This window comes from Hakea prostrata, chromosome 1, assembly GCF_041222555.1.
Source record: "Hakea prostrata isolate BN-2017 chromosome 1, UWA_Hpros_2, whole genome shotgun sequence".
In the NCBI taxonomy this organism is placed as follows: domain Eukaryota; kingdom Viridiplantae; phylum Streptophyta; class Magnoliopsida; order Proteales; family Proteaceae; genus Hakea; species Hakea prostrata.
The window spans coordinates 21,413,056-21,429,341 of NC_142600.1; the positions used below are offsets into that span (position 1 = coordinate 21,413,056).

Here is a 16,286-nt window from a genome sequence, read left to right on the forward strand (position 1 = left end):
TTAACACTGTTAAAACTAAAGAGAGTTCAATTGGGGTTGGTTTTTTTTTTTTTTTTTTTGGTAGAGTTCAATTGGTAATTACACTATATTATAAGGTGCAACTGTAGTTATTCTTTTTTCCATGTGTTTCTAACTCCCAAATTAATATCTTTGTAAGGATCTTTAAAGCCACCGTTAGAGAGCAATGACATTTCCCTCAGCGTGGGGTCACCCTCTAAGAACTCTCTCCTTGTCCCTTCTACTACATGATATCACTTGAGACAAGACCAAAGTAATGCACCAATGTATGTATCCACAAGGAATGGATCCGATGCTGGAATAAACACACAACTCAAAGGCAATTGACAAGAGTAGATTTTAAGAAATAAAACGAAATCATACATTGTTATGTTTCATCCCAAAAAAAGATAATGCGAATTATGTGGTTGACTTTCGACCAATTAGTCTGTGTAATGTCATTTATAAAGTTCTTGCTAAGCTTTAGCTCATAGACTCAAACCCTTGTTGGCAAAGTTTGTCTCACCTCTTCAGGGAGCTTTTGTTCCTAAAAGACAAATTACAAAAAATATTTTTATTGCTCATGAAATCTTCCATTTTATGGAGAAAAACAAAAGAGAGGAGAAAACGAGGGTTCATAGCTTTCAAATTGAATATGTCCAAAGCCTACAATAGAACAAAGTAGAAGGTAATCTCTAACATTTTTTTTTTAGGTTTCAACCAACATTGGTGAAATCTGATTTTAAAGCTTATTAGTTCTATTACCTATTCCATCGAAATGAATGGATGCCCTTTCAAATGGTTCTCGGGTTCATGTGGGTTGCGTCAAGGATGTCCCCTAAGTCCATTGATTTTTCTTCTTATCATGGAAGTCTTATCGAGACTTGTGGGAGTATAGACATTTGAACCTGTTTAAGGGCATAAAATTGCCCCCTTTACTCTTGAAATATTGCATCTATTTTTTGCGGATGACACTTTTCTCTTATGTCGAGTGAAAGTTGAGGATGTTCTCGTAATAAAGGTTGCATTGGAGTTGTTCTCCGATGTAATAAGGCAGAAAATTAATTTTGAAAAAAGTGGTGCTTTTTTCAGTTGAAACATGGATGCCTTTGCTAAAATCCTAATCATGTCGATCTTGAGTATTTTGGAAATGAAACAAGATGCTTTGTATTTGTGCACCAGTTTGTTTCACAACAACGCTAGGACTAAGAATTTAATTTTTTTATTACAAAAAGATCCGTATACATTTTGCTGGTTGGAAAGATTTTTCCCTTTCCTATGCAAGCCAAGAGGTTCTCATTTAATCTATTATGCCAACCTTTATCGGTTTATCATATGCAATGCTTCCACTACCCAAAAAGTTTCTGCAGAAAACTTGATTCTTTTTGCCAAAGATTTTGGCATGGTAATCCCCTTAAAGCTAAGCATCTTAATCTCATTAGCTGGGATAAATGTTGTCAACCCAAGTCTGCTGGAGGACTGGACCTTAAAAGAATGGAGGATGTTAATATGGCGTTGCTCCACAAACAGGGGTGGCGACTCCTCAATGAGTCCAACAGTCTCTGGGGATTGACTCTGAAGGCTAGATATTTTCGACTTCCCTGTTCAACCCCAAAGTGTGAAAGAAAGCAAGCTCTTGGCCTTGGTCCAATATCTGCAATATAATTCCTCAACTTGAGGAATGGTTCAAAAGCACATTGGGAATGGAACTAATTCTTCTTTTTGGTTTTGGAACATGGGCACCAAAAACCACGGTTGCACAAATGCTACAAAACATTGAATTTAACAGGGAATTTCTCTCAACTTTTAATTTTCCTTCTTCCGTTCTCTCTCATATTTCGCTAACATCCTCTAATGATAAGTGGGTATCAAAAGTCTCTTCCAATGGTGAGTTCTCTACTAAGTTGGGGTGGTGAGCATTGCAAAGACAAAAATACTCAATCAGTTGCAACACTTTAAACATTGGTGGAAATTCTATTGAAAGCTCCCGCTCCACCAAAAGTTTAAATATTTATTTTGGTGTCTATTGAATGCAGGATTGCCAATTAAGTCTATCTCATCCCAATGGCCGAACATGGACACTGTTTGTGAACTATGCGGAGATCAGGCAGAGACACTATGGCATAGTTTCTCACCTTGAGAATGGACCAAGAGGATATGGGTGGTAGGACTTTTGGGACTCAGAACTCAACACTTAACCAAAGAATCTCTCTTCCACTTCTGTGCTTCTTTCCTAGCTAATACACAGCTAGACAAAGAAGCTACTCGTTGGTTTTTTTCTTGTTTTAGGATCACTTGTTATTTCTTATTTAGAGAAAAGTTAATAAACAACTCCCCCACGAGATTAGAGTCCTAAATAATATTTGCTTTTGGGTAACTGAGCTTCACTTAGCATGTTCAAATTCTTACATGCGTGAAGAAACTCAACAATCGTTTACTAACCAGTTCACTTTGGAGCAACAAGTATACTTCATTTCCAAAGATTTATTCATGATTCACTCACCAGTTTTATTTTGTGCAAGGGTATTTAATGAATCTCTAACGATAACAGGATGAAGTGCAAGTGTAGGTGTAAATGGCAGATTAGTTACAGTGGAGGTATGATGTGTGGACGTACGTTACAGGACTAGAGTCGCGCTTTTTGCAATCAACATCGGACTAGAATTAGCAAAGAAGGAAAGCATACCCCTTACACAAATTTGGTGCAGCAATGACAGAATCACGTCTCTCTTACCAAAATCCTCGAAGACAGTGTGGCCTTTACAATACTTTGACAACTCTCCTAGATATAGTAACAAACTACATGCTCTACTTTTCAATCCCCCACTCATTTAACTTTTTTGTTAAATCGGCAGACATGGAAGTAAACAAAGCCAATGGACAAGTTAGGACTAACTTAGAATCTCCAGATATGAATTCTGGTAGAGTCATAGAGTAAATTCCCTAAGACTGGTAGATGTAATCCTTACGATGGCCTTTAATTTAACTTTTGTTTTCTTCTCATAAAAAAAATAATAATAAATAACACGAAATCATACTAGAAAAGACTTTCAATGAACCATGTGTGTATGGATTTTGTATTATATCTTTTAAGAATATGAGAATATAAAATGATGAACCAAGAAGAAAAGAGAGAAAAAGAGGGGAGGGAGGTGATGCAGCTCAGCTTGACCCCAATCCGATTTTCTAGCACTAGCCAAATTCTTTTTTTCTTTTTTTTCTTTTTGGGGTGGGGGAGGGGGGCTTGACTTCAGTGCTACGAACAGTTGAGAACGAGATCTCAACCAGTTGTTTCATGGAAGTGTGAAAACGTACTTTTTGAAAATAGACGGTTGAAATGTCGATCTCAACCGTTCGTTGTAGGTGCTGCACATTTATTGCGTAGCACCCAAGCAACGTCCCCTGAGGGTGGGAGGGGTGGTTAATTAAACACGAGCCAAATTGCTTGATGAACAAAGGGTAAAAAATGGATATCCTGCGACAATTTATTCACCATACCCTAGTTACAATGAATCGAATTCGTCACTTTGAAACATCATTCATCTGGCTGTTCCTGCAAGACAAAACCAAACACAAGACCATCAACATCTGGGATATAAGATTCGCCCAAGAAGCAAGCAGCTCATCCCCATGGGATGAAGAAATTGGAGGGACATGCATTACAACTACCCATGAAGTAAGAGAATACCAACACGAGTACCTATTGCAGCCAAAGCAGCATTACTTAATCTCTTGTTTTCAAGACCAACAAACAAAAATAGAAACAACTAGCTGGAACCTGATCAGTGTCCGTAGCAGTATTATTGTTCACAGCATTATAATGAAAATTTCTAGTTTATCACTCTTGGCACACGGTAATAATTTAGACAACAGTTCCATAAGAAAAGTATGAGCAACAGGAGAGAAAAAAATGACAACCATGAAGATTCTAACCATAACTGACTTTTAATGAAGCTTTATCCTGACTGGCTGACTGATTGGGTCGAAGGTAATGAGTCTTGTCCCCAATCTATTGAAGGCTTTCCCTGGACAGTATGGAAGCAATCTAAATTTCTATCCCTCCAAGGACCATAATCTAGCCTCCCAAAAATTAAACACGAGAGAATTGTCCACACATAGTAAGAGATTATCAAATAACAGCTACAACAATTTTATAGAAAGACATTCTGGGGCAGATGATGGGAATGGATTAATGAAAAAAGGGCATTTAACTAAGTTCATTACCCAAAAGAAAAGCAACATTGCACCCTCATCTGAACCGAGACCTACAGAGACTTAATGGTTAAGACAGATGATCAGGAACTTGAATACATGGGACCCAACAGAACAAGCTTGGTTAACTCCTAGGGATTAAAAAGTACAGGTAGATGGATTAAAATTATCCAGTAGGATGAGATATTCTTGTGCACCACTGAAAATGAAGTACACCACACCCATGAAACACAACTACATCAAGAAAGGTCAGATATATCGATACCTCTTTCCAAGGAATAGAACCTTACCAGTTTCACACGCTCAGTCCATCACAAATCATGTGCACTTTGTGAAATACAGTTCGCGTGCACAATGGGACACTGAGCAGAACTCTCATCAGTAGTTCCTCCTTCGGCCTTTGTAGCTGGGAGGGTCATATACACTGCTCCTTTGAACATCCATTCATCTCTTAAAAAATTGTAATAATCCTCAAAAGGCTCCCCACATAATACACACACACATTGGCTTTCATCAGCGGGGATTGCTTGTTCACTCTCCTCCAATGCCTTTGCTGAAACTTCAGTTGAAGCAGCTGATGTAGGTCCAGATGTTTCCCCTCTGTTCCTGGCAACCCAGTCACCCAAATTTGCATACCATTTCCTTGAAACCATGCCACAACTACCTAGTTCAGTTTTCTTTGACGCATGCCACTCCTTATGTTCATTGAATCTCTCCTGAAGTTTAATTTGAAGACCACAGATCTCACAATGGTAGGGGAAGTCATTGAAGAGGCCACTGATAACTGATGGATGTGATACTCGGAGAATCTCTGGCTTGAACTCAACACCTATAAGGCACTTGGACCCAGTTGTGGTGCCCTGAGACAAGCTAGTTGTGGTCTTCAAGCAAGATTCTGTAACAGGAAGCTCATTTCCAGTAGATGAAAGGATGTCTGCAGCAGCTGGACCCGAGGAAACGAGCATGGAGCTACTGATGATTGGGCCAGTGCTCAGGTTCTGAGTTTGCTTTTGACTCAGAGATTGGGTAGCAGAGACAGTTGGTGACTCTGTTGTTGCAGCAGATATTAATCCTTTGGAAACTAGTGAACTCAAAAGACATGAGAGAGACTTAGGAGCAGCATGAGTTACACTTGAAATCTGGACTAATGTGCTACCTCCAATAGATGAAGACAGAGATGGCTTTACAGTTGTCTTCTGAGGGTGTGTTGATATACTTGATGCATTCCCATGGGCAGCCGAAGCCAATAGAGAAGCTTCTGAGACCATGGGAATTGACGATGCAGCATGCTGTACAACGGGAGGTCCAACTGGATAAGATGGCTGTATATTCCTATTTAATGGCAATGATCCCAGCTCCTGCAAGTTAAGGTTGGGGAGCTCACAGGTACCTAAGTTCTTTGCGAGTAATCCATTTCTCAAAATTTCACTCAATAAACTGCTAGGGTCTAGTTCTCCAACTCGATCAGCAGTGCAAGACCCAGTTGTTAGAGTTTGGTCTTCATGCACTTGCTTGTGTGACTGACCAGAAAACTGAGACAGCATTGGACCTGCCTGTGGCTGCTGTAATGAAGGGGTAGGAGGCTTTAGTTGAGGAAAAGGAATCACAGAAGATGGCGTTCGTAGATCTTGGGGAGGAGTTGATTTATTTAACTGTAAGTTTAGAGAATTTCCGATCTGATTAATGGGTATATGGGAAGACTCTTGAGGTACTTGATTCAATAATCCTGCAAGCTGAGATAGTACCTGCAGACGGTCTTGCTCAGACAAATTACGTGATTGGGGATACTGGTGAATTGAAGACTGTCTGGAAGGGGATGCAGCACCTGGAGAAAGACGCTGTTGCTGCCCTAAAACTCCAGTAGATGCTGACAATGGAACCATCTGGGAACAAAGCCCGGCTCTGGTCAAAGATGAACTTATCTGAGAATCTGAAGCACCTGAAACCATTGAAAATTGGCTTGTATTGGTATCAAAGAGGTATGATTCTTGCAATGACCATGCTGGAGATTCTCGATGTCCTGATGTTGCTTGCCCTCTTTGTGTAACGGATTTTGAGTCCGAGGTAGCTTCTCTATTAACCCTAGACCCAATATCATGATCACGAGGTCGTGGAAGGTGTTCTGCCTCCTGCACATGGAAAGGGTGATTCAATAAGCAAGGTCATGTAAAGACATTCTGCACATGAAAATGTGATTCAATAAAGCAATACTATACAACGAAATAGCTAACAATCAATAACTATATCCTATTATCTCAAAATTTCAAGACATGGCAATGGCTGATCTATATTAAAGACGACATCACGGAGAAAAACAACATGCATGTCACTAGAATATTGCAATGGGTTCTTATTAATCCTTGGTATGTTTTTAGATACACCATTCAACATTGGCAGTAATCTACTAATGTTTACACAATTAGTGCTTCAAATGAAAAGATATATATATCTTAAAAATGGAATGGCTATATCCAGGTGTGTCAATTACGGGTGCACATCGACACTGATCCAATATGCATACCCATTTTTGTCATGTCAGCTGGGCTCAAGGTGTTTGCCAGGAGGCAAGCTAGGCAGGGACTAATTGGTCAAATGTGTATAAAACATGTTTAATTTAGGGATACCATACATTAAAACAGCTTATGATAATCTTTAGTCTACCAAGAGATCCGATACGATAGAGACTGAAAAGGAGAGATAAAGCCTTCACCAATCAACAAGAACGATACAACTCATTAAGACAAGCAAAACGTAATCAAAGAAGTATCCATTTCCAATTACAACAACTTTTGGGATTAACTACACTTAGTTTTTCAATTTTAACCACCTAATGGTAAAATAAACTGCAATAAATTGAACAATAATAGCATTAAAAAAAATTAAACACAACTGATGTGACTGCCAAGTGGAAAAAAAGTAGGTGAATGAACACCTTGCCCATTCTGGAAGGCCTCTAGGCTTAGGTACCTGTAACATCTATGTCATTGACATACTTACTCAAGGGATACATGAGTCCCATGTCATGCGCACTTCAGGCCCTTGTCCCAACAAGCACACCGTCTGGAACACAAGTTGGCACTATCACCAACCACCCCCACCCAAAAAAAAACCCAAAATAAATAAATAAATAAATAACAACTAACAAACAACAAAATAAATAAATAAGAGACTACAGGGTGGATGCAAAAGCAACAAGAGTTCAGCTCCAAAAGTGAGAATAACATATGACAACAGACATCAGAGGGTTATCATCAGCATCAACCCAGTTCCAAAGGTCCCCCCCCCCCTAAACCTCTTTTTTTTTCTTTTCCTTTTTCCAACCTTTGCAAGCTTACCAGCTTTTCTGAATCATTGGACGTATTATCACAGGCTCCATGATCCATTATTCTGAAGTTCATATCATCCCACGTGTATTCTTCTTCCTCAGAGCATTTCCAATTTCTAGCTACCCCTCTGCTATTTTTCTTTGCAGTGCTCAGTGTCGGTGGTAGCTGAGCAACAGCTTGAGCAGATTTAGATGCTCGGTAATTTGCAGATCCACGCTCTGCATCAGACCCACTTCTTTGGTCAACAACTGAGTCCATGCCAGTGCTTCCAACTCCATACCAAGTCTTGTCGAGTTCCAGCTCGCTAAGTTTATCACTCCCTGTTCCCATGTCTGAACTCTTCAAAATATCAGAACCATATTCATACTCTCCATTCACTGCACTAGTTTTCCTTTGAACAGGCTTACTTGACACTTCTCTTTGGGAACGCTGAGAGTTCTGCAAAAAAAGGGGGTCAGTTATTGTCAGGTAGAAAATATACAAAGCATTGCAACAATCATAATTAAGCATTGCATAAACCATAACAATCTCTCCATGGCCTTCCACTACCAACAGTATTCACATATAGCTATGCTACATCCCCAGCAGAGAAATCATCAGAAGTTTTGGCACAACATTATTATGCATCGCAGGCTTAGATCTCATCAGAATTCACAGCTCCAGACTGGACCAAAAGCTAGGTAGTACCGATCAATTGGTTTGTTAGACTCTCCATCTAGCTTGACTTGACAAATATAATAGCAAACATAATGACACAAAAGAATAAAAAAGTTATATCAGAAATACCCAGTTTTCAATCAACTCAAATCAGTGACTTCCCAGCTAACTGGGGTCACCTTCATGGATTTTTTCTTCTCCAACAGCTCTTTTTAAAGTAATACTTGTCACTCATTCTACGCGATGCAAGACTTCCTCACAACTTATCCCAGAGACATTTTAGGCTTATCCTTGACTCCTTTAGCTCCTTTCAATCTGAGTCAAATCACCCCTCAGCACTGGGGCATTGACAAGCCTCCATTGCACATGTCCGTGCGACCTCAATCGAAGTCCTCAGAACTTTTATCCTGTTTACAAGCTACTCTTATATTGACTCAAATTTGTGGATTCCATGTTTATCTTTTTCAGCTTAACCACATCCAATTCCACCATCATTATCTCGTCTACATTAACTTTGTATGATGTTTAGTCACTGCTAAACATTCAATTGTTGACTGTATAATTGCTCCATATAATTTCCTGAAGTTTTAAGTGAATAGACTGACAACACAACACCCCAAATGCAAGCTCCAGTTCACCCATCCTTTTATTCTTGTGCAATATCATCCTCTATTTCTCCTTCTTCATATATGATTAACTGAGGTGACTAGAAGTTTCACCTTGTGGTGTCTCTCATCAATTGTCACCTCACTTCCGATCCTATTATTACTAAAATTGCACATGTAATCTGTTTTTGTTCTACTAATCTTAAAACACTTCAATTCCAAAGTTGATCTCCATAATTCCAACTTTACTTCAGTAGTTCAGTCCCATCTCTTGTTTCATCCACCAAAACAATATCATCAACAAAACGCATACACATCGGGGTTTGTTCTTGAAAACCTCTAGTCAACTCATCTGTGATTAGTCTAAATAAAAATGAACTTAAAGCAGATCCTTGATATAATCCAAACAAAATAGAAAATTTACTACCTTGTCCCCCAACTAGTAACTACACCATTATATGTATATTTTTTTCCATATATTTACTGAAACACACTTTTTTCCTCTAATAATTGCCAAGCTAATTCTCTAAAGACTCAAATCATAAGGTTTAAGTCTATAAAAACCATATTATGATCCTTCTTACATACTAAATCTTCCCATTAATCTCCTAAGTGAATGACGAACTATTTGATTTGATCTTTTTGGCATAAAAACATTGGGTCTTAGTTACTCCTGCGACAAAACTTATTAAGAATGCTTATTTAATGTGTTTTTTTGCTGTATCCGGACGTTTTTTTTCAATAGTACATTCTATTGCTGCACACTACCATATAAAACGTTAAATGTTTGCTTTCTGTGATAACTGATTTTTAACTCGTATTAAATGCAAATTGTTTGCCAAGAATTCTTTTAGTAAGGGAATTTTTGTTAAACGGTAAAAAAAAACATAAAACTTGAAGGGAAATTTAATTTCAACTTCTTCATCTTCTCGAGCCACCGACTTTCATGGTTTCACCCCCCCCCCCCCAAAAAAAAAATGCTGCTGATGGATCTCTCATCCTTCTTCTCTATCTCTGATGATCTCGTCCACCGGAATCAGCTTGTTGCAGCTGTTGATCTCTTCTCCATCTTCTTTGGCTTGACAATTAGTCGTCTATTGGTGATGGGATTGTGAGATGCAATGCAATCAAGGCCAGGAAATTATTGGTTTTTTTCTTAGGTTTTCCTATGGTCATTATATTCCCTCTGTTTTCATCCTTTTCCCTGAATTTATCAGATGAGTGTTTCTCCTCATAGGGATTCATCTACATCATTATATATTTTTGTCTTACTCAATTGAAAATAATCAATCTCATCTTTGGGTACGTTAAAGACAGAGGACAAGCCTTTGCTTGTATCATTCCATCTAATATATATGAGAGAGAGGAGAGATGGGTATTTTCCAAATTCAGCGGCAGCCTTAGTGTTCTTCTAATTAGTAAAGGTGGGTGTTTTCTATTTTACTTCTTCAATTAGTTCTTATACGTGCAAATCCTGTTGCAATGTCAGAAATTTAGTAGAACCATGAGAACCTATGGCTTGAGCTTTGCCACATCAGTCCCAGCAAAAAAGGAAGCTTCACATCCCCTTTGTGCCATTGCTATTGATGAGCACATTTATGTGTGAAATCTTAGGGCATAAAGCATGCACTTTACACACTTAGAGTGGAGCTACCTTGGGTTTTATGTTGTTTTTGCAGATTTTTGGACTTTTCAAGATTTAAGCAAATATTTGGAGTTTTTGGTATGAATCATGCAATTTTACACGTCAAGAGGTCCATTCAAATTCTCAAATGCGAAAATAGGCCTAATCTGGAGCATGATGGACTAGAGGTGTGATTATGGGCCAACTCCGAAGTATTTAAGAGATAAAAAAGGCAAATTTGATCTACAGCTGAGATTACAAATTATCAATCAAATCTACAAAGATATTATTGAGAGAGTCCAAATGGAGAAAAGAGTCCTTGCATACTTCAATATCTTATTTCCTATTTGGGACTTTATCAAAGAAAAAAAAGAGGAAAAAGAATTATATTAAGAGAAGGAAGAGGGAAAAACCCCGTTTTTGAATGTCTCTGTTCAATTTCGATCAAGCCCTTCATCGAACGGTCATCCGGTGTCCGATCGAGATGCTTTTTGGAGGAGAGCTTCAGGACTTCTTGATCCTCAAATCCAACGGTGGAATTGTGCATTTGATCTCTCTAAGTCAGTCCGATTAGTACGCCAAAACCCTAATTGGTTAAGTCAGATAGGAACTCCGATTATGATTCAAATTCTATCAAAATTCATATCCCATGTAAACTCTATAAAAGGAGAGCATACTCCATCAAGGGAGAATGTGTTTTAGAGCTTAGTAGAAGCACTATTTCTTTTCTCTTTAGTTTATTTAGGCTTTCTCTAGTTTTCTTTGCTTGCTTTCGTGAGATTCTAATTTCTAGATTGAATGTTTAGGTTTAATTTTTCTATGTAATGTAATGCAATTTCAAGTTCAAGTTCAAGTTCAAGTTCAAGTTTCAAGATTCGTTTTTCTCTAGGTCTAGCAATTGCAGATCTAAGATCATTCTAGATCTAGATCTGGTTGTTAGGGTTGGTTGATATTCAAATCGTTTGTTCAATTCTTTTTTATTATTTGAAGTTCAAAGATGCGAGTAACATTCTTCAATAATCTTCTCTCCCCCCTCCATTCCCGCTTCTATCTACCCCTCCATATTCTTAATTTAGGATTTACTTTCAGCATTTATTTTTTGTTCTCCCTTCCCCTGGGTCCTTGATCAGAGATGCCTACAGTCGTGCCTCTCTTTGGCTAAGGTTTCCCTTTTCCTTTTATTACTCTATTATTTACTTTCTGCAATTTACTTTCAGCACTTATTTATTGTTCTCCCTTCCCCTGGGTCCTTGATCAGAGATGCATAAAGTCGTGCCTCTCTTTGGTTAAGGTTTTCCTTTTCCTTTTATTGCTTTGATTATTTCCTTTCTGCAATTTTTTTTTCTCTAATATTCGTTCCCCCGATCGGTGGATTGTAAGCTACGGCAAAGGGTCCACGGTCAAAGTCATTATATTTATACTCCCCTTCCCTAGATCCAGAGCTGACACTCTGATCACTTCCCTTTTATTTTTATTTATTATTGTTCGCATTTTTTTTCTGCCTTTTATTAATTATGCGTTGGTTATGTTTGCTTTATTTTTCGTCTCAATTCGATTGCATTAGATGTATGGATTAGGACTGCTCGTTTAATTTAATTAATAAGTTAAAATCTTTGAACCATTGCACTCTCGCATTATCATTAAGAGGTTAATTCTAAAGTGGCATATCTCTTTGAGATCGACCCGTTAGCTACACGATACCGTGCGCTTGCAGTTATTTTAATTTTACATAAACAATTATCTTCTAACATTTGTACTCATCATCAGTACCCACCAGAAGTGGTACAGGCTGTTAAACATTGTTGCAAATATTGATTTGAACAAAAGCTGCTTCTCAGTCAACTTGTTGGATCAAGTCGCAATTCTGTCATGTTACTGTTGGCTGCACCGCGAGTCTTGTAACTGTTGTTCTTAGCTGCTAGCACATTATAATACTCCGCAGAATCTGCCAGAGACTACTATTATTTTGTTTATTAGGTTGTGAATACCTGTTATATAGGTCCGTATTATTGTTTACAGAACAACCGTATCAAATTCATGTTAAACACATATGTATCATTGCCATACATAATGTAATTCTGCCACGTTTTTGTATAGGTATAACTGCCATCTAGCTGTTTAATTCCCTACATATCCATACCCATATTGTTGCCATTTCCAAACTTACTAAGTAACAAACCCAAGATCAATAAACAGTACCAGCAAGTAGTGAGAGAAACAAGAGAAGTTAGATCAATTGAACAAAGAATGGGATTGCACTAAAAACAGCAGCCGATGGGTTTAGCTTCCTCACTCCATTATGTATGTGTGTGCACAAGCCACAAGAGAGCAAGGGCCAGAAGCATTGCAAAAACAGGAAAGAGAAATATTCCTAGCAATAATAGGAAACAAAGATTTAAAATAATAAAGTAATTCTAGCCTACGCTAAACATAAGTTACACAACTACCATGTTAAGGACACCACCCCTATTGTGGTACACGTCTAAACAATGCCCCACCCCCCTTTCAAGCTGGAGCATACATCTATCAAAAGCAGGCTCAAATGTGGACCAATAAGAATAGATATTAAAAGTGACAACAGTCTTGAATAGTTGCAAATGCCAATTAGCACAGAGGGAGAGACAACCATCAGTTATGTAGCAATATCAATTATCAACTTAAGCTCAAAAATCTTCAGCAGCATCAATATTGATAACCATCATGTCAAACAAATCCAATCAGCAACAAGCAAAATAGGCAATAGTGAACATTAACAGCCAGTTCAGGAGAAGGCCAGTGATAATCTCATCTTCTCAAAGAAAGATAAAAAGTGCAACATCCAACATCTACATCGAAAGCCCTTCCCAAGAAAAGCAGGTACCAAATAGTATTCTGCTCAACAAAGGCAGAGATAAACCAACAAACAGACATCTCAGATAAAAAAAACAATGCTAGGTAGACAGTCAAGGTTACCACAGTTAGACTAGAGAATTTCAGGCTTGTAGAGAAGATAAACAGTATAGGTTACCACAGTTAGACTAGACAATTTCAGGGCTGTAGAAAAGATAAACAGTATAGGTTACTAACATAGAATCCCCCAAAAAAATGAAAAAAAAAAAAAGAAATGTCGCCCCACCAACCCCCCAAAAAGCCCCCCACGGGGCGGGGGGGGGGGGGGCCCCCCAAAAATCTTTTTGGAGGGGGAAAAAAAGAAGAACGCACTCTCTTTTCCTTTGCGGTCGGGCGGGGTGTGCGCCCCCCCCCCTTGTGGGTCGGGTTTTTCTTATAAAAAAAAGGGCGGGGGGGGCGCGGGGCGCGGGGGGGGGGGGAGGGGGGGGATCCAAATTTTTTTTTTTTTTGTTTTTTGTTTTTTTTTCTTCTTTTTTTTTTTTTTTCCTCCCCCCCCCCCCTATCAAGAGTCTATATTCGACAAGGAAAGCACTCCCAAGGAAACGATTGACAGTTTGAAGAGTGAAGAGAGTCCTGTCGTTTTCAGCGAGTCCTAGTGCATTCAGCGACGGGCAAATTTGAAGCATGAAGAGTCCTTCGCGTTAAGGTTATTAGAATTAGATTTAGAGAGTCAAGAGTCATAATACATCTAGGTTAGAGTTACATTACAGTTAGGTTTCTTTTGAAGAGTCCTACTCGAAGTAGGCTGATTTTGTTAATTAATTCGATAGGAATGTAATTGCTATAAATAGGGGGGAGGATGAGTAGAAAGGATATAGAGAGAAGTTTATGTGAGAGCCATTGCTCTTGGGTAGCCGTAGGAATCACCTACGCTGGTAGATTATATTGTTTCTTATTCAACTTTTATTCAAAGTCTCGTTTTTCTTCTTGAGTTATTCCACCTTGTTAAGTAACCTCATTCGGTAAAAAAGAGAGCAGATTCTAGGGGAAGGCAAGAGGAATGGAGCAGAGGGAGAGGAATTGGAAAGTATGTGAAAGAGATTCAAGGTCAAGTGGGACTCCAGCACAAAACATAGAGAAAGGAGAAAAGGAAGAGAGTTAGAGATGAATTAAGGTCATGTATGAAGGAAAAAGAGAGAGCAACAAGGGAGGGACAGAAGAGGAGTAGAACAGACAAGGAAAGAAGAGAAAAGAGACTCTCCAGACACGAGATGCAATTACGGGGAAGATCCGAGGGATGGAGAGAGCGAAAGGTACGAGACAAAGGAGAAGAGAAAGAAGAAGTGAAGGGAGATAGGATGGAAGGAGAAAGCGCATTGTCATCAGGAGAAACGAAAGAATCAATGATCATCGATTAACCAGACAGGAAGACTCAAGAAGAGAAACACAAGAAAGTGGAACGGAGCATATAGAGAAGGGGAGAAATTAGAGGAGGGAGCGGAGATGGAGAATGGATGAAGGGGGGGGGAAAGAAGAAGAAGGGCGAAGTGATTATTTGGGCCACCAATTTGGGCCAAAAAGGAGGCCCAAGGTGGAGGACAAAAATGGAGTGGGAAAATAAGAAACCTGGAAAAAGAAAACTAACCAGGTAAACCAGCCCACCAACACAATATAAAGGAACCAAAGGAGGGAACGGAATGAACAAAGCTAAGGAGGGCCAAACCAAATAAGGAAGCTCACAAGAGAAAAGGAGGGGAGGGAGCAGGGTTACGGAAGAAACAAAGATAAAAGGACAAAGGGGAGTTGGGGACGGCCCAACCCAAAGGAGAGCCCGAAGAACTAAGGGGAAGAGAGATAGGAAGGCAGCAGCGGAAGGAGTGATCAAGAGAGATAGGAGGGGGAGAGGAATCTGCATACCTCTTTGGTGGGGAGATCACCACACACAGAAAAACGGACAAATAAATGGCAGAAGTCACAGATGATGGGAGCAACGAAAGGCAAGAGTTGGGGAGCCGGGGATGGAAATCCAGAAAACAAAATTCAGGTGCTGGGGATGGGAGATAGCAAAGGAGGGGAGGAGAGAAGCTAGGGGGAGGGGAAAATTTTTACCTAATTTGGGAGCAGATATAATCTGGGCGAGAAGGGAGAACAGGGGAAGAGAGAAGGCGGAGAAAGAGCGAGGGGGGAGAGGAAAAAATGGGGAAAGGATTAGAAACAACAGAAGAGGGAAAGGCAAGCGGGGTGATGGATATAGGCTACAACCAGAGATCCGTCGGAGATGATATAGAGGTACAAGAGAGTACAAAGCAGTGTCAATTTATTAAGACGAATTATTTGTGAACCAAGAAGCCGCCAAGAAGGAAGCAAGACCAAGAAGGTAGGAGAGGAGAACCCACTAATAGACCCTATCGTTACACATTCTCAAAAGAACGAGGTGAAAGATGGTACAGAAATGTAACAGCAGGATTGGTACGACCTAGTGTGAGTCCTTACCCACAAGACGGGCGAAAGAAGGATGGGGATGGCGCGGGGACTAGTGGAATAAACTCACAGCGACAAGTTTCCATGCAAGAGAAGTTGGATGAGCTAGGCGGAGCCACGGTGTTTACCAAGCTGATTTGAAAGCAGGATACCACCAAATAGAATGACGGAAGGTGATGAAGAAAAGACGGTTTTCGACACATAATGGGCATTACGAGTTGGTGATGCCGTTGGGCTCTCGAATGCTCCAGCCACATTCAATCACTAATGCAGAGGTATTTGAGAACACTTGGAAAATATTTTGGTGTTCTGACGATATTTTGGTGTATAGCAAGACCATGGAGGAACATGTGGCATTGGAACCACCTATACTCTACACAGACCACCTGAGTCAACGAAAAAATGCATGTTTGGGGTTGTACACGGAGTATTAGGACATATCATATCTAAAGACGGAGTCACGGGACCCACGGAAGATTAAGTGCATGGTGGAGTGGAACTGAATCTTAAAGCCTTGCGAGGGTTTTTAGGATTAACCGGGTATTACGCAGATGC

At 39.5% G+C, this 16,286-nt stretch overlaps 1 protein-coding gene across 1 annotated transcript in view; it reads right to left on the reverse strand.

The window, feature by feature from the left end:
- Positions 1–2,516: 2,516 nt before the first annotated feature.
- The window catches only part of LOC149028239 (polyadenylation and cleavage factor homolog 4-like), a 38,932-nt gene continuing 25,162 nt past the window's right edge, over positions 2,517–16,286 (reverse strand). The window contains exons 4-6 of the mRNA XM_089169528.1: positions 7,545–7,973; positions 4,500–6,338; positions 2,517–3,550 (exon numbers count right to left, since the gene is read on the reverse strand). Of these exons, the coding sequence (XP_089025654.1) occupies positions 4,521–6,338; positions 7,545–7,973 (2,247 nt within the window). The 3' untranslated portion in view covers positions 2,517–3,550; positions 4,500–4,520. The remainder of the gene's footprint in view (positions 3,551–4,499; positions 6,339–7,544; positions 7,974–16,286) is intronic.